The sequence below is a fragment of the Polyodon spathula genome, chromosome 43 (genome assembly GCF_017654505.1).
Source record: "Polyodon spathula isolate WHYD16114869_AA chromosome 43, ASM1765450v1, whole genome shotgun sequence".
Classification (NCBI taxonomy): Eukaryota; Metazoa; Chordata; class Actinopteri; order Acipenseriformes; family Polyodontidae; genus Polyodon; species Polyodon spathula.
Window position 1 is genome coordinate 187,279 of NC_054576.1, and position 19,983 is coordinate 207,261.

The 19,983-nt window shown below is 38.6% G+C and overlaps 1 protein-coding gene across 1 annotated transcript in view; it reads right to left on the reverse strand.

The window, feature by feature from the left end:
• Nucleotides 1–6: 6 nt before the first annotated feature.
• The window catches only part of LOC121305386 (apolipoprotein L4-like), a 32,034-nt gene continuing 12,057 nt past the window's right edge, over nucleotides 7–19,983 (reverse strand). The window contains exon 3 of the mRNA XM_041236999.1: nucleotides 7–1,798. Coding sequence (XP_041092933.1) covers nucleotides 802–1,798 — 997 coding nt within the window. The 3' untranslated portion in view covers nucleotides 7–801. The remainder of the gene's footprint in view (nucleotides 1,799–19,983) is intronic.

Consider the following 19,983-nt stretch of genomic DNA (forward strand, 5'->3'; position numbering starts at 1 on the left):
CTTAGCTGCACAATCGTCAGTTTCAACGGCACAAACTGGCACAATCGAACGAGACCAGTTTGGACCAATCCCATTACTGTAAGGGGGCTGAGTGACGTCACGCCCCTAAAAAAAAGAAAATTGTTAATATCTTAAAAACTACAGCAGCACAAATTAGCAGAACATGATACGACAACATTTGTGCTGTTTGGGGGGGGGGAGGCAACTTGATGGAGCTTTTGAAAGACACAGACTGGCGCACAGGATTTAATCAGCGCTGCTGAGTTCAGTATTGGGTTTCATGACTCTTTTTGAAAGCATTCATAGTCAGTGCATTGATTACAGGCTGACAAAATGATTCCATTGATTACAGGCTGATCAAATGATTCCATGCTGATAAAATACAACATTAAAAGAGCTGTCCAGGATGGTCGAGGATAGACCATAACTGACCTACAGTACAGGTGCTGATCTGTGCTGTGTGACCGCGGGGGCAACTATTAATGTTAAAAACAAACTTGCATCAACGCTACACTACAGGCTAGCATTAGGTATCCTACAGCATCATTCAGTAACTGTGTAGAGTGGAAACAGTCGCTCTAATCTGGTGTGTTTTTGTTATTGTACAGGGAGGAGATTTTCAGGGTTAGAGTATAATCACGGGATGATTTGTTAATTTATTTTTCCTTTTATTTTTACAGGGTAATATTTATAGACAAGATAACAAGAGGTATAGGAATGTTTGGAAATACTTCTGTGATTGGTTGGTTTCTGTAATTTATAATTATTATAAACTGAAGCATGCAGCAAACACAAAACTGCTTATACAGCAGCAGACCTGACAGGAAGAAAAATCTCATCCTCCATAGCCCTGTGCTGACTCTCACACAAAATGTTCTTTATGTCAGAATTGACCTCCTCCAGTTTTGCTAGTTCTAATTCTCCCGATTCCACCAGCTTGCGAATCTCTTGTGCTCTTTCAGTAGGACTCCCTTCATGAAGTTTTATGGTATTTAAACCAATGAGCACAGCATCCCAAACTATAAACACCCCAGAAGCAATACCTCCGACTACTCTGCCTGTACTTTTGACCACCACAGTAGCAGCACGGCCAGCAGAAACAGCAGCAGCAGCAGCATCATCAATCAGGCTTGCAAGAACCCGACCACCATTAGCAACAGCAGCACCAGCAGCAGCCACAGAAACAGCAGCCTCAGCATCACCACTACTCAGGTTTGGGTTTACACAAGCAACAGCATCAAGACTTACAGCAGCATGAAGAACAGCATCTGTAGCACCAGCAACAGCAGCATCATTAGCCAGGCCTGCAGCAGCAGCAGCAGCACAAAGGCATGTTTTAGCAGCTGTTAAATCAGCTTCCTCTATATTCCAATCACACAGTGGGAGTGCAGTTTTGCACGATTTACAAAGTACTATGATTTTAGTATGAATTATTTCCAGTATTTCCATTACTCTCTTATTAGCATTGCCATCACTTACATGATTTACTATTTGTGCGCCACCACTGGTGACTGTGCCAGCTACAGCAGTCGCAGTCCCTGCAATGACCAGTCCAAGGGAGGTTCCAAAAGTAACAGGAGCCAAGGCTATCCCTACAATGGTCAGGACCCCCCCGACTACACCAGCAGAGCTCCCTGCAGTCTTAGCAATGATACAGTCCCTGTCCACCTTATCCAGTCCATCAGCAATCTCACAGAGTTCTGTGAGGAGTTTTTCAATCTCCAGCTTCTCCTTTTCGAACTCCTTGACAAACTTCTCAATGAGCTCGATTCTTATTTGGGCATCTTCATGCTTCATGCTGCAAAGACAGTTTCAGAATCATGTTACTTTACCTCAGTGCTGCTGAGACAAACATCCAGGTATTATTCAAACCAATGTTTTATTGAAATGTATCGGAACACAGAAATCAAATGTTGGTATTTACTGAAGCGTCCTAGAGCCAATGGGGGGAAAAAAAAAAAAAAGATCTTATGTAGGACCTTTTTTCATCTACTATGTAGGACTCATTGGAACTAGGATGCTTCCATAGGTATCTTCCAGAAATTACTAAAATTAAAAAAAAAAAAACTTTGGTGAAGAGGAGCTGCACTGGCCACTAGAGGTCCCTGTGAGAGCTCTATATAGATTTAATATATAGCAGGAGTGTATCAGAGTTGAATATGTATCTGAAAGAGCTCAAGGAAGAGCTGTGCTTCTCAATGATGAAGTCATTGATTACTTCACTGGTGGTTAATAGGAGCTACAGTTTCTATCCTGGCCACTAGAGGTCTCTGTGAGAGCTCTATATAGATTTAAAGACCAGTGACATGGGATTTGATTTTTTCCAAAAACATTAAATAATATAAAACATGTCTCACTTGAACATATAATCACATTCATTTCACCAGATTGTTTAATTGCACTACAATTAATCAAATTATACCCAGAAATACTCGGAGGGCTATCTCCATTTCCTGGTTTGGTGCTAGAACTACTGTGACAATTCAGGGAGAAACCCATGGATTATGTGCATCTGTTAGTATGGCTGACAGCAACAGTTCCAGTGAGATTAGATTTATTTGATCAGTTTGACACATCTATGAATGTGAACAGAGTAGTAAAGGTAGATATGACAGAGGAAGAAAATGGGGATTGTCTCCCGTATCAATTCAAGCCATATGCCTCTGAATCATAAGGGGCAAATTCGGAGAGGCTCCCACACCACGGACTGAGTAGAGGGACAGCAGCTGTCTGTGGAGAATCAGCATCTTGACAAAACAGAATGGGTAATAAAAACCCTTACGTTTAACATTTATATATAAAATATTACATAGGTACCCAAAATTGTATAGTTATGTCCTTTGGTTTCCAAACTTTAGCTCAAACAGGCCCCTGGAAACATGATTCCTGGCTGTGGCTCCCACCCAATGGATCAGTATTGTTAGTCATTATAACGCCTTTATCATCATCATCATCATCATTATTATGTAATTTAGCTGCAGACGCCTTGATCCAATGCGACTTTAGCTACATGTTTTATTTCCAAACAATTATATACAAAATTATGTCACATTATGGTGTAACAGATTACTTAATCTTTTTAAAGCAACCAGGTACAACAATAAAGAAAACTAAGTTTGGTAAATGCCAGTGAGAATTTATTTGCTTCCTACTAGAATAATCAGCCATCATGTAATTAAATACCCTTGTGACAGGATGGCGAAAGGGGTGAGGCCCAGAGACAGACTGCAGGTCAACCAAAAGACTTTTATTAAATAAAAAACACAAAATAACAGGCACAAGGGCCAAACAAAAAGGTTCTTAAAAACAAAGTAAAAACTTACAGAAAATAAATTTTCCAGGCTGAGCTTTGCCTTCACTGGATTGCAAAAATTACAAAAAAAACAAACACACAAACACCCTTTCTTCCTCAGCTACCTCTAGTGATGGGTATAAAGCCTCATCCGCTTCGACTCGTCTTGAACCATTAGAAGCAAACAGTGTTATGAATCAAAGGTTTAATTGGTTCGCATGAAGCAATACATCATGTGACACAAGCAGCAGCTCTACGGATCCTCTGAAGCTGCAGACGCTTGGGGTGTTCAGTCATGCACGCTCAGAGTAAAATCTTGCGGACGATGTCTTAGCTACACTATCGAAACATTTTGATGGTATATTTACAAAAGACACAAACCACCAATACAACGCTTTACTTCGAATCAATAATGCTTTGTTGACGTAGGTTAGGACTGGAAGGAAGAATATACTGTTTGTCAAATTACATTTTAAATGAATTTCAATTCACCTTTGTTAAATTCTAAATTTATTATAGATATATATATATATATATATATATATATATATATATATATATATATATATATATATATACATACACACATACACACACACACACACACACACACGTGGCTTGCAAAAGTATTCAATCCCCTGACCAATTCTCTCATATTAATAAATTAAAAATGGTACATTGAAATTTCATTCTGTTTGATATTTTATTTTAAAACACTTAAACTCAAAATCAATAATTGTAAGGTGACATTGGTTTTATGTTGGGAAATATTTAAGAAAAATAAAAAACTGAAATCTTGCTTGCATAAGTATTCAACCCTCACACATTAATATTTAGTAGAGCCAACTTTCGCTGCAATAACAGCTTTAAGTCTTTTGGGGTAAGTATGTACCAGCTTTGCACACAGTGTCGGAGTGATTTTGGCCCATTCTTCTTGGCAGATTTGCTCCAGGTTGTTCAGGTTGGTTGGACGACGCTTGTGGACCGCAAATTTTCAAATAGTGCCACAGATTCTCAATGGGATTGAGATCAGGACTTTGACTGGGCCACTGTAGGACAGTCACCTTTTTGTTCTTGAGCCACTCCAATGTTGCTTTTGCCATAAGCTTGGGATTATTGTTCTGCTGAAAGGTAAATTTCCTCCCAAGCTTCAGTTTTTTACCGGACTGAAGCAGATTCTCTTGCAGTATTTTCCTGTATTTTGCTCCATCCATTCTTCCTTCAATTGTAACAAGATGCCCAGTCCCTGCTGATGAGAAGCATCCCCACAGCATGATGCTGCCACCACCATACTTCACTGTAGGGATGGTGTGTCTTGAGGCATGGGCAGTGTTAGGTTTGCGCCACACAAAGCGCTTTGAGTTTTGGCCAAAAAGCTCTATCTTGGTCTCATCTGACCACAAAACCTTTTCCCACATCGTAGCTGGGTCACTCTCATGCTTTCTGGCAAACTCCAGACGTGCTTTCAGATGGTAATTTGAGTAACTGCTTCTTTCTTGCCACCCTCCCATACAGGCCAGTGTTATGCAGAGCTCTTGATATGGTTGACTGGTGCATTACTCCACTCCCAGCCATTGAACTCTGTAGCTCCTTCAAAGTGATTGTTGGCCTCTGTGGCTTCTCTCACAAGTCTTGTTTGAGCGTTAAGTTTTGAGGGACGGCCTTTTCTTGGTAGTGCCTGGGTGGTGTGATGCAGCTTCCACTTCCTGATTATTGATCCAACTGTGCTCACTGGGATATCCAAACACTTGGATATTATTTTGTACCCTTTCCCTAATCTATGCATTTGTATTACTATCTCTAACTTCTTAGAATGTTCTTTGGTCTTCACTTTCCTTCAGATTCACAGCCTTACCAATGATCCTTCAACATGGGGGTTTTTATCCAGAAAATGTGACAGCAACTTTAATGGTTCACAGGTGGAGGCCAATGGTAAGGTAATTGTGTCCTCGTTAGGGCAATTTCTTTCATCAGTGGAAACTGGGAGCTTCCACAGCACAGAGGTTGAATACTTACGCAAGCAAGATATTTCAGTTTATTTTTCTTCAAAATATTTCCCAATATAAAATCAATGACACCTTACAATAATTGATTCTGAGTTTGTGTTTAAAAATAAAATATCAAAACAGAACGAAATTTCAATGTACCATTTGTAATTCAGTAATACGAGAGAATTGGTCAGGGGTCTGAATACTTTTGCAAGGCACTGTATATATATGCTGGCTACTATTATTGTTTATTATAAAAATAAATGTAATGATTATTTGAGAAGTTTTCCAGAAATAATTGTTAATAAAATGTATTTTCAAACCTTTGTCAAAGAAGTCTTGAATTCAATATTATTTCATTGTGATGCATCAAAAAAATAAATATAACTACACCATTACACCTTAAAGCACCATATCTTGTTGATGTTTGTGTTATTACTGTGGGATCCGTGGTGGCTCCGAGTTTAGTAAGAGTCCAGAGGTCTGGGTTTGCGTCCACCAAGTCATACATGTAATATGCATTTTTTTTAGTCTGGGTTTGCGTCCACCAAGTCATATGTAATATGCATTTTTTTTAAATAAAAATATATATGGATGTATATGTAGAAATCTTTGCATTCAAGTATGTTTTACTGAAATCATAAAATACACATTATTATTATGTTTCTATATTTTATGCACTTTAAAAATGTTCAATATGCTTTAATTGACTTAGGGTTACACTTCAAGTATGTTGTATGCTTAAAAATAATCTGTAATAATCTAGCCATCCAAGAGACACCAATGAGACACTGAACTAATGACCCATTAATGCTATGCCTAATACTGGAATGCCTATGAGTTTTGGAGAGGGGCTTCAAGTGATTCAACTACATTAGTGCAGAGCTTCAAATCATTCACGAGGTTCATTGCTTCACTGAGTCTTAAAATCATACACAGGGTTCATTGCCTCAATGAGGCTTCAAATAGCTTACAGGAGCTCATTGAGGCTTGGATCAGTCACATGATTCATTGATTCACTACTTCAGGTGATTCAAATGACCACTGCTTCATGTGAAGCAAACAACTCGCGTAACCTGCCTCAAACCGTATGAAGCAAACAGTGTGTTCCGCATGAAGCAACACATCAAGTGATCTGACTGAATCAGAATCAATACAATGCTTTGTTGAAATATAGCCTAGATTACTCCTGGAAGGAAGCATTTATTATTTCTCTCTTATCAATTTATTTAGAAAAAACAGCAAATATGATTCTTGTAGTTTTGCATTTTGGATTTTTTAAAATCTAAAACAAGTTCTGTACATGCACACTTCGGAGGAGCAGAGATTCGATCCTGCACTTGACAAGCATTTCTAATTACATGACTTACTAACTTATTGCATCACCGGGAAACTGGCTAATGAATGAAATATCAAATATCTTACGTGTTTCAACACTAATTTCCCAGCCAAGTACATTTCCAGAGGTCAGATATACCTCACTTTCTAAAGCAATATTAGAGTTTGATTGTACAACAATTTTAAGTTTAAGTATGATAATGCGTATGCGTGACTGGCTTATTATTGGGTAATCATATGTGTGGTTGATATACAAACAGATAGAGAAATTATAAAATGTAACTTCATTTTGTAAGTCACAAATGACACTGAGAGCCTGTAAAATGCATGCTTAAGTGTATTTCGTGTACATTAGGATCATAATTTCTAAATGCCAAGTTCTAGGCAATAGCAGCCTGTGTGTAACTCATATGTTCAAGTACGTATGTTCAATGACTTGGCTCTACCAATAGATGTCACTATGGAGCACAAAGCGCTTCAAGTGATTTGGCTCAGTGAATCTTTTATGAAGCAAATGTTTCAGAGGGTTCAGTGGTTCAAGAGGCTTCACTTTTCCCACCACTAGCTACCTCCCCTCTACTGAGGAGGACGGAACAGCGGTCCATCTCCCTCTGGTGGACGAAGTGGGAACAGCGGCTCTCGGGACAGCAGCTCCAGCCCCTCTTATTTGTTTATTTATTTATATCCAAGGCAACTTAGAGACTATATATCAGCTGCAGAGTCACTTAAGTGCATCTCACCCAAAAGACAGAGCACAAGGAGGTGAAGTGACTTGCTCAGGGTCACACAATGCGTCAGTGGCTGAGGTGGGATTTGAACCAGGGACCTCCTGGTTCCAAGCCAGATTCTTTAACCACTGGACCACACAGCCTCCTGGCCCACGGGACGGCAGCTCCAGCCCCTCTGGCTCTTGGGATGACCGCAGCGGGGGAACCAGAAGGCATGCTCCCTCTGCTGGTGGTGGTGATGGAGACGGAACCAGCAGGTACTCTCCCTCTGCTGGCGGACGCCTGGGCTGTGAACGTTCGGCCTTCCCCCTCTTGGGCTGCGGACGCACCGACTCCCCCCTCTTGGGCTGCGGATGTTCGGGCTCCTCCTACTCAGGCGCAGGACATTCAGGCTCCTCCCACTCCAGGTCTGTGTCCTGTAACACCTCCGGGCAGTGGTGCACCTCATGCCCGTACTGCATGCATTGGGTGCACCACTTCTCTTCCTCCCATGTCTTCCTTCCTCTCTGCTTCCTTCTCCTCACCTCTGTTTGGGTGGGGGAGATGGCCACTGTGTTCAAATGCCCCACAGCCAGGGCACCACTCTCTACTATGTAGATTGGGCCGATGTCCCCCAGTGGTAGCTGTTGCTACTGCCTCTTGCAGCTCGTTCATGTTTTTCCTCCCATCCTCTTTTTCCAAAAAAAGAAAAAAAAATTCACTATCACAAAAAAAATAAAAATCCTACATTACTGCTATGAACCTCCCAGAGGCGCTATATCCCTCTTCTGACACCACATGTGACAGGATGGTGCAAGGGATGAGGCCCAGAGACAGACTGCAATAAAAAAACACAAAATAAAACAGGCACAAGGGCCAAACAAAAAGGTTCTTAAAGTAAACATTTACAGAAAATAAATCTTCCAGGCTGAGCTTTGCCTTCACTGGATTGCAAAATTATATATTTAAAAAAAAAAAAAAACCAGCACACAGAAAAAAAAAACCTTGCTTCCTCAGCTACCTCCCCTCTGAGGAGCTGAGGCCTCCATTTATGTTAGGTGACTGGATGTTAATTGATTGCTGATTATTCCCACCTGACAAACTTTGGTAATGAGGTGAATTTAACTCCATCCCTGCCAATATTTACAATGGCAGATCCCTGCTCTGCCACAACCCTCTATTTAATTGTTTCAACAGTACTCATTAGATAAATAAATATAACTAAACAAATCACTGTGTAATACAGTAGAATAGATTGATTCCCCAAAGTAACCATCCAAGTTTAACTATAGTATAGCAAAACACACTGTAGTAATATACCACTTAGAAAGAGGTCAGTGATTTTAAACACCCTAACTACTCAAACAGTATTTGAATTGACCAAATGAAATTGTACTGTTAAAGCTAGCAGCAGAATTAACACACAGCATCACAGTGGTGAAATAAACAACCAAAAATAAACAATGCAGTTCTGTAAAACACGTTGAAAAATAACGCTACCACCCCCCCCCCCAACAAGTTCAAAATGAATGTTTAAAGTCCCGAGTATCTTCCCAATAAAAAAAAACCTCCTGAAACAACCAAAACTGAATGTTCATTCATCGCAAAAAATGTGTAATCCAGCAGCAGATTGGAAAAAAAAATAGGCCTCACCCCAGTCTGTAAACTGGCAGCTGTGTGGTTGATCCTTTGATGGAGAAAACTGCTGTAATCACAGGAGTACAAAAGAAAGTCGGATCTCCTTACTGGAATCTTCTCGGTACTAAGCAACGATCAAATCACTGCAAACTAAGGAAAGCCGGAAAAGACCTGCGCAAAATGCGTTTGAAAAAGGATAGAGAAACAGCACTGAAATCCAGCAAGGCAAAAAACACAGAACAAAGCCAAATGGATTTATTTTATCTATACATATTGAGAAGAACGTTAGTAGTTCCTTGTACAAGTTAGAAAAACTTGTTTGAAACTACCGAGAGCCTCTATACAGCTCAAAGAGTTTAGCTATTTTTACCATGTTGCAGTGCCAAAACTAAATCACTTAGAATTACCATCTGTACCACTATCAAAAGTCTGAAACTTTACCTTAAATGTGAAAAAAACACATACCTCTTACACAATGAGATATAAGTTGTCAAGCTAGGGTAAAATTGTTATTCTCCTTCTTCCGTCTACTTCACGGGTGTGTAGCGACCATTTAAACAGAAAAGCTAAATAACTGAACATCTACCAATCACGTGATTCCACATGTTGGTTAACGTCAAAACAAAACCAGGGTGTGCAAGCAGTTTGAGATCCACACCATTTATATTAAACAAGTTATTTGTGTTTTAAAACAGCACATCACAGGAAAAAAAAAACGCAGTTTGAACATGACATTCTTGAGGAGCACACGACCTTAGCCCGCTGCGCAGTTATTGAAATGCGTTTGTTTAAGCTTACATCCAAGCCTGACCAGCTTTCACCGAAAACCTGAAGGTGCTGCTCGATTCTAGAAATGTTTGATTTCCTGTTTGAAAACTTCTAGTTTCCTGTTTGTGTGGTTGATACCATAGAATGGTATCGACAGCGAGTGGGAGAAGTACATTGCAGTTTAGAAGCAGAAAGGAGAAATTGCATCTTGAATTGCTTTAATCAGAAAACAGAGGACATTGGGGAAACACAGCAGCAGCTCAAAGTCAAACAGCCGCGTGTGTTTTTCTGATAACAAACAAGCTGAAACTAGGAGCAGCTGATTCAAAATCAGCGCTGTTCTGAGACACGGGCGAGGGGAGGAGCCAACAGCACAGCAGAACAACGCAGTTAAACGAGGCAGTCTTCCCAGCGACAGCGAGTGGAAGCGACAGAGAGTGGGAGAAGTACAGGCGTGGAAAAGTACAGAGCAGTTTAGAAGCAGTTTGACGGCTGCAGAAGAAACTAAACTTTAAAAAAAAAACCCTCAACATGGTCTTCAAGCCAGTAATCTGTGACACCTGCTTGATGTGGGAAATCCGAGAAAACCCAGCGGAGCTAAACTAAGTGTACGTAAAGTGCAGCGCGATCCAGGACTTGAATAAACTAGTAAGTATGCTAGAAATGGAGCTGGAAGAAGTGCGAAAGCAACAGGATCTTGAGGAACTGGCACACCCACAATTCATGGAAGTCTGCATCACCCCTAACAGACTGAAAGCCACCAGGGAGATAGAAGGTGGGTTCAGGTAGGCAGAAGCAGGGAAAAAAAGAAACTTCGTCAAACACAACCACCAGAAATCAAAACAACCAACAAATTTGAGTCACTTCAGAATTTTGATGAGCAGAACCAACAACAAGAGAATGAAAGGAACAACATCCAGGACCCCATTGACAATGGTGACCAGACAGCAAAAAGGGAGGTCATGATTGTTGGGGACTCCATATTGAGAAACACAGCAAGTTCAATTCGCAGTTTGGACCCCCTTACCACAACAGTGTGCTGCCTTCCGGGAGCCTCTGTCAAGCACATCACTGAGACCTTGGACAGGCTCCTAGAACGAACAGGAGACGACCTGGTAGTAGTCATCCACATCAGTACAAACAACGTTGGAAGAGACTACCGGCACCTTGCAAAGGACCATATGGACAGCTGGAAATAATTAATCAAAAACGAATGGCTGAAGATGTGGTGCACACGGGAAGGCTTCACCTATCTTGATCATTGGACCACAGTCTACAACGAGGACTATCTGTATAGACGGGATGGACTGCATTTAAATAACAAGGGAACCAGTCTACTTGGAGAAAAGATCCTCGCAGGTTCAGAAGCATTTAAACTAGAAAGGAAGGGGGGAGAAATCAACAAAAAAACAGAAGGGAGACCGCATCAAAACAACAACAAGAACAACAACTCAGGTAAGACAACCATTAAATGTATTTATCTAAATGCTAGAAGTATCAGAAACAAAATTCTAGAACTTGAAGCTACTGCACTAACAAGTAACTATGATGTGATAGGTGTTACAGAAACGTGGTTGTCTGAGAGTGATGGGGACGAATATAATATTTGTGGGTATACACTGTATAGGAAAGACAGGCAGGACAGAAGAGGAGGAGGGGTAGCGCTATACATAAGAAACAGTCTTGAAGCCCAGGTGTTAAACCTGGACAAAAAAAATAAAACCGAATAAATTGGTCAGAATATCGGACAAAAATTAAAAGGGCATAATAATAGGAGCCTGCTATAGACCAGCAGATTCAGATGGTGAGCAAAATAATCTGTTATACAATGACATTACAAATGCGTGTAGCAAAGGAGAAGCCATACTAATGGGGGATTTTAACTTCCCTCAAATAAAATGGGAAAACCCGCTGGGTAGCACGAAGGATGAAATTGAAATGGTGGAAATGACAAATGACTGCTTCCTAACACAACTTGTCAAGGCACCCACTAGAGGGGAGGCATGCCTTGATTTAGTCTTTTCAAATAACGAAGACAGAATAACTAACAGAGGTCAGAGAACCACTGGCAAACTCAGACCACAACATGGTCTCATTTGAAGTGTTTTTCAAAACCCCAAAAGTAATGACTAAAGCTAAGGTTTACAATTTTAGAAAAGCAAACTATGAAGGTATGAAACAGAGACTAACAGAAGTAGATTGGAGTAAAATAGAGAAAACACCCACAGAAGAAGGATGGTTGTTCTTCAAAAATGTAGTACTAGAGGCGCAAAACAATTACATCCCTAAAGTAGACAAATCTAAATGTAAAACTAAATTGCCAAAATGGTTTAATAGATCAATTAAAATATTCAGCGAAAAAAGGCACTTTACAGAGCATTAAAAAAGGACCAAAAAGAAAGTATGCAGAAAGAGTACACAGAACTGCAAACACAAGTCAAAAAGGAAGTTAGAAAGGCAGAGAGAAATAGAAATGAACATTGCTAAGGGAGCTAAATCCAATTCCAAAATGTTTTTCCAATATTACAACAGCAAGCGAACATTCAAAGAGGAGATTAAATGTTTAAGAGATACAAATGGCAAAATCGTAGATGAAGAAAAAAATAGCAAATATATTAAATGATTACTTTTCACAAGTTTTTACAAAGGAAGATACTGACAACATGCCCCACATGTCATCCAGTTCCTATCCAGTTTTAAATAACTTTAGCATAACTGAGGCAGAAGTGTTAAAGGGACTAGGAGCTCTTAAAATAAACAAATCCCCTGGGCCGGATGAGATCCTCCCAGTAGTACTCAAAGAAATGAAAGAAGTAATTTACAAACCGCTAACCAAGATCATGCAGCAGTCTCTTGACACAGGGGTGGTACCGACAGACTGGAAAATTGCAAACGTAATACCGATCCACAAAAAGGGAAACAAAACTGAACCAGGTAACTACAGACCAGTAAGCCTGACTTCTATTATATGCAAACTTATGGAAACTATAATAAGATCCAAAATGGAAAATTACCTATATGGTAACAGGGTCCTGGGAGACAGTCAACATGGTTTTAGGAAAGGGAGATAGTCTAACTTGCTTGATTTTTTTGAGACTGCAACATCGATAATGGATAATTGCAAAGCATATGACATGGTTTATTTAGATTTCCAGAAAGCTTTTGACAAAGTCCTGCATAAAAGATTAATTCTCAAACTGAACGCAGTTGGGATTCAAGGAAACACATGTACATGGATTAGGGAGTGGTTAACATGTAGAAAACAGAAAGTACTGATTAGAGGAAAAACCTCAGAATGGAGTGTGGTAACCAGCGGTGTACCACAGGGATCAGTATTAGGTCCTCTGCTATTCCTAATCTACATTAATGATTTAGATTCTTGTATAGTAAGCAAACTTGTTAAATTTGCAGACGACACAAAAGTAGGAGGAGTGGCAAACACTGTTGCAGCAGCAAAGGTCATTCAAAATGATCTAGACAAGATTCAGAACTGGGCAGACACATGGCAAATGACATTTAATAGAGAAAAGTGTAAGGTACTGCACGCAGAAAATAAAAATGTACATTATAAATATCATATGGGAGATACTGAAATTGGAGAAGGAATCTATGAAAAAGACCTAGGAGTTTTTGTTGACTCAGAAATGTCTTCATCTAGACAATGTGGGGAAGCTATAAAAAAGGCTAACAAGATGCTCGGATACATTGTGAAAAGTGTTGCATTTAAATCAAGGGAAGTAATGTTAAAACTGTACAATGCACTAGTAAGACCTCATCTTGAATATTGTGTGCAGTTCTGGTCACCTCGCTATAAAAAAAGACATTGCTGCTCTAGAAAGAGTGCAAAGAAGAGCGACCAGAATTATTCCGGGCTTAAAAGGCATGTCATATGCAGACAGGCTAAAAGAATTGAATCTGTTCAGTCTTGAACAAAGAAGACTACGTGGCAACCTAATTCAAGCATTCAAAATTCTAAAAGGTATTGACAGTGTTGACCCAAGGGACTTTTTCAGCCTGAAAAAAGAAACAAGGACCAGGGGTCACAAATGGAGATTAGACAAAGGGGCATTCAGAACAGAAAATAGGAGACACTTTTTTACACAGAGAATTGTGAGGGTCTGGAATCAACTCCCCAGTAATGTTGTTGAAGCTGACACCCTGGGATCCTTCAAGAAGCTGCTTGATGAGATTCTGGGATCAATAAGCTACTAACAACCAAACGAGCAAGATGGGCCGAATGGCCTCCTCTCGTTTGTAAACTTTATGTTCTTATGAATTACACACAGGAGTGGCATGTAGCTTCCTTGTCTAAATCTCTGATCCCTGATAAATTGTAGTTCCTTGATTTAATTAAATAAAGGAATAATTTATTTGGTAGAAATAAATGATTTAAAAAACATGCATAGAGGAATCTATAACAAAAACATTGTCAATGTAAGAAAACAAGTTAGAAAAACAGCCCTTTAAAAGCCCAAAAGTTAGGCCAATCTTGTCAAGCATCAAGCAAACAGGCACAATTGGAAAGGTGCTGGGACCCAACATTCACACAATTCTTGCTTATAACTTTTTGATTGCTTCGCTCCACTTGAAATGCTCTTTGTATGACTTGAAGTGGCCGAGACACACACACACACATTGAGACACCCACACACCAAGACACAAACCGAGATATACACACACACTGAGGCACACACACATATACCCTAACCCACAGTAAACCACACTGGGCCAGCCGAAATACAGGTGTAGCTTACGAAGGGGGTGCCCCTCATCAGGAACCTGCAGGGAAATCCGCGGCCCAAATGTGCTTTAACCCATTAAATTCAAGGCTACTTCAACATAGATACATAAAGAGCGAATAAGAAGCGGAGTGACTGGCACATGTAGCAAGCGTACCCGCTCTTCTGCCCCAGTAAACCACATTGGGCAGGAGTAAATACAAGTGGGGCTTGTAGGAGGGGTTGCTCCTTGTCAGGTTCCGGCAGAGAAATCGACGGCCCAACCTGAATTAACCCATTAAATTGAAGGCTACTTCTTCAACGTAGACCAATACAAATACATGCGAATAAGAAGCTGGCGAATAAACCAACTTCAGCCTTGTGTTTTACAGTGTGAATGTATGAAGAGACAGATGTAGCCATAATACAGTCAAATTTAATGTCACTTCTGTTAATGTCACACTCTGCTTAATCTCATCAAATTGAAATGTCCGGGCCTGAATATAATGCATGCTGTGACTTTGTATCGTTTTTAAGATGTGTTACTGTTCAATGCATTGCTGAGTTTGTATTGTTTTTAAAATGTGTTACTGTTCAATGCATTGTTGAGTTTGTATTATTTTTAAAATGTGTTACTGTTCAATGCATTGTTGAGTTTGTATTTTTTAAAATGTGTTAATGTTCAATGCATTGTTGAGTTTGTATTGTTTAAGATGTGTTAATGTTCAATGCATTGTTGAGTTTGTATTGTTTTTAAAATGTGTTAATGTTCAATGCATTGTTGAGTTTGTATTGTTTTTAAAATGTGTTAATGTTCAATGCATTGTTGAGTTTGTATTGTTTTTAAAATGTGTTAATGTTCAATGCATTGTTGAGTTTGTATTATTTTTAAAATGTGTTAATGTTCAATGCATTGTTGAGTTTGTATTGTTTTTAAAATGTGTTAATGTTCAATGCATTGTTGAGTTTGTATTGTTTTTAAAATGTGTTACTGTTCAATGCATTGTTGAGTTTGTATTGTTTAAGATGTGTTACTGTTCAATGCATTGCTGAGTATGTATTGTTTTTAAAATGTGTTACTGTTCAATGCATTGTTGAGTTTGTATTGTTTAAAATGTGTTAATGTTCAATGCATTGTTGAGTTTGTATTGTTTAAAATGTGTTAATGTTCAATGCATTGTTGAGTTTGTATTGTTTAAAATGTGTTAATGTTCAATGCATTGTTGAGTTTGTATTGTTTTTAAAATGTGTTAATGTTCAATGCATTGTTGAGTTTGTATTGTTTTTAAAATGTGTTACTGTTCAATGCATTGTTGAGTTTGTATTGTTTAAGATGTGTTAATGTTCAATGCATTGTTGAGTTTGTATTGTTTAAAATGTGTTAATGTTCAATGCATTGTTGAGTTTGTATTGTTTAAAATGTGTTAATGTTCAATGCATTGTTGAGTTTGTATTGTTTAAAATGTGTTAATGTTCAATGCATTGTTGAGTTTGTATTGTTTTTAAAATGTGTTACTGTTCAATGCATTGTTGAGTTTGTATTGTTTAAGATGTGTTACTGTTCAATGCATTGCTGAGTTTGTATTGTTTAAAATGTGTTAATGTTCAATGCATTGTTGAGTTTGTATTGTTTTTAAAATGTGTTAATGTTCAATGCATTGTTGAGTTTGTATTGTTTTTAAAATGTGTTAATGTTCAATGCATTGTTGAGTTTGTATTGTTTTTAAAATGTGTTAATGTTCAATGCATTGTTGAGTTTGTATTGTTTTTAAAATGTGTTAATGTTCAATGCATTGTTGAGTTTGTATTGTTTAAAATGTGTTAATGTTCAATGCATTGTTGAGTTTGTATTGTTTAAGATGTGTTAATGTTCAATGCATTGTTGAGTTTGTATTGTTTAAAATGTGTTAATGTTCAATGCATTGTTGAGTTTGTATTGTTTAAAATGTGTTAATGTTCAATGCATTGTTGAGTTTGTATTGTTTAAAATGTGTTAATGTTCAATGCATTGTTGAGTTTGTATTGTTTAAAATGTGTTAATGTTCAATGCATTGTTGAGTTTGTATTGTTTTTAAAATGTGTTAATGTTCAATGCATTGTTGAGTTTGTATTGTTTAAAATGTGTTAATGTTCAATGCATTGTTGAGTTTGTATTGTTTAAAATGTGTTAATGTTCAATGCATTGTTGAGTTTGTATTGTTTAAAATGTGTTAATGTTCAATGCATTGTTGAGTTTGTATTGTTTAAAATGTGTTAATGTTCAATGCATTGTTGAGTTTGTATTGTTTAAGATGTGTTAATGTTCAATGCATTGTTGAGTTTGTATTGTTTAAAATGTGTTAATGTTCAATGCATTGTTGAGTTTGTATTGTTTAAAATGTGTTAATGTTCAATGCATTGTTGAGTTTGTATTGTTTAAAATGTGTTAATGTTCAATGCATTGTTGAGTTTGTTACGCTCATGAATCAGGTGGTGTCTGGAATGATCCAAATGCAATTAAAACAGTGGGTGGAGGTGTGAATATATTTACAACTTCTCTTATGCAATTATTTCAATAGCGATTAATACCCTTTGCGGTCCTTTTCAATAAACAAAGTAAATCAGCTCACTTTTCTGTTTAATCTACTATTTGTTAATAATACAAGTAAAACTTCAAAAAAATGTTCAAAGTATCTGGTCTCCCATCCAAGGACCAACCAAACACGCATATTATTATTATTATTATAGCAGACACACTTATCCAGGCTAACTTACAATTGTGACATACAATTACCCATTTATACAGCTGGGTTTTTTTATTGGACCAGTCTAGATAAAGCTGCATGTGTCCCCGAACATGTGATTGAACCCAGTCAAGAACAAAGCGTGCTAACCGCTGTATAAGGCCACGGAAAAATCACGATTTCACGTATTTGACTGCCTACTGTGAAAAATGTAAATATTGAGGATTTCTGGCTGAGGTATGAAATCATATTCCGAAACATGGCAAAACCTGCATTCTGTTTCCTGTCAATTCCACCAAATTCTATGGATTCAGAAGCACAAGCAGTTTCTGCATATAGACAGGTTTTTATACAACATAGACAAACCACATGTGTTGAAACTGCAACAAAACGCACAATAATTATTATTGTTATTTATTTTAGTATAGCAGCAGTATCTTGGGATTGAACCCATGACCCTCCAGTTAAGAGTCCAGAGCCCCTAACCACTAATCCACACTGCTGCCCATGCTGGCCTTCAACAGATAACTAGTTTTCTGCTCGCTGGCCAGATAATTTGTGTGTGTTCGTGTGCTTGTGTGTGCGTGCGCGCGCGTGTGTGTGAGATCATGCTTGCGTGCACGTCATATAATTTAGTGTGTAAAGAAAATGGTATTGTCACTTGCATTAAACTCTTTTTAAAATTGTTTTTCAAAGTCAGCTTAACGCTATACAACACAGTCCGTTTAATTACTGTAAAATTATTCATTTATTTATTTTTTATTAAAACGAGGAACTACAATTTCAGAGATTTAGACAACGAAGCTACATCCCACTCTTGTGTGCAATTCTATTCTATGATATCTACCCTAACAAACAGGAAATTAGAAATTCTAACAGGAAATCAAAGCTGGTCAGGTTTCAATGTAAGCTTAAAAAATTAATGCATTTCAACATCTGTGCTGTAGCACAGTGGGCTGAGGTCGTGTGCTCTTCACGAACGTCATGTTGCAAGTTTAAACCAAAGTATTCCCCCCACTGTGATAATTTGTTTCATATAAATGGTGTGGATATTAAACTTGCACTCCCTGGTATGTTTTGACATTGACCAACATTTGGAATCACATGATTGGTAGATGTCCAGTTATTTAGCTTCCCTTTCAAGTCGAAGACCACCACCAACATTAAGTATGGGATATTCCCTGCCCTAGAGGTAGGTAATGCTGAGATCTATATCAGCGCTGCCGAAGGCCCCTTCCTGTGATGACGCACTTGGTCCCGCCTACCTAGGGTACAAAACCGTCACATCGGAAGCTCTCCCTCTTTTCCTTTCTCAAGACGGTGTAACAAACCCAATCCTTAAGCAACATCCAATAACTAGTATTTGTTGACGGAAATAAAAATAAACTACCCTGAACAATATAAATCTCCAAAGCAGTAGGATTGCGAGACAGAACCAAGAAAAACTGCAGGGCAAGTCAGGAATGTTTACAATAAATAGAACATAGGAAGACAATTAAACCAGAAGACAACAGAGTTCAAATAGCAGATGTTATTGGATATGCGTGGAATATTATACTTGAGACAGATGGATCAAACATTTGGTGTACATGAGTTTAGACAGCATTTTAACACTTCAAAATGTTTACCACAGTCCATCAGGCAGTCCTTAATCCACAATAAATAAACAAAAATTATAATACTCCAAAACAGTCAGAACAGCCCAGATAATCCAGCAGAAAAAAACAAGATTCCTCCCCATTCTTCCTTGGTCCTGTAGAGCTTGGAGTTTCCAACCAGGTAAGAAGACAAAAAGTGATGATGATAACTGGATTAGTCACTGTTGTTGCTCTAAGGATCCATATAAACAGTTTGAATGATCTGGGTAGTTTGTTTGGCAGGAGATTAGATAACTGGTTAATTTAAACTGGAAAAAAGGCAGATTAGAGAAAATACTGTTTCTAACAACCAAAAGATTATTGCTTCCTGATTTCCACTTTACAGACCAGCAAACTCCCTCTTCAAACACTCTGCATCCACAAAAACCCACACCCGAAAAAGAATCACCCCAGCAAAAAAGAACCAACCTCCCCACCAGGCAGTAATAGGCCTATTTAAAGAGCCACCAATTAAGATACTCAGAATTAATGATACATCAAGCCCAATAAGACCTTTGCGAAGGAAATTAAGGAAAACACCTGAATCTAATTAGAATTTCCATGTGGCAATTAAGGAAAAGATCATTCAGTTAAAACAAGAGAGAAAGTCCAGTGCAGAGATAAACCCCTGCCAAAATTTAACAGTAAATTGAAATAGCTTCACCTAATTTTACCTTATGGAATCTGAAAGGCCCACTTTAAAAATGAGAACAAAATTACTTATTTAGCAATTGAACTGAGAATTAAATTAACCTGGCCAGGTATTCTGATACTCAATTAAGAGCAGCAGGCAGCAAATTACTTACGCTGCATTCATGGAGCTAGTGCTGCAACGGTAAGGTAGGACCTCTGTGTCTAGAACTGAGCGTGTTGATAGGAAGAACCCTCGAGTCAATTCGGGTCAGTTGTAGTTCCTAGCATTCATGCTGAATGCTGGCTTGCCACTTTCCTGGAATCAACAACTCTTGAAAAAGACAGTGTCTTTCATCTTTCTGTCATTCAATGTTCCCCCTTGGTGGGTTGCTCTCTTTTTAATGTCTGTCGTATGTGAGCGGCTGTCTGTGCAGCCACCCGCAAGTGAGTTGTCTTTTCCTAAAGAGTTACACAAGTATCCTCCTCTGGGCCAGGCCTGGCCGTATCCCCGTTGTTGAGTGACCCAGCCGCGCTCCCTTCC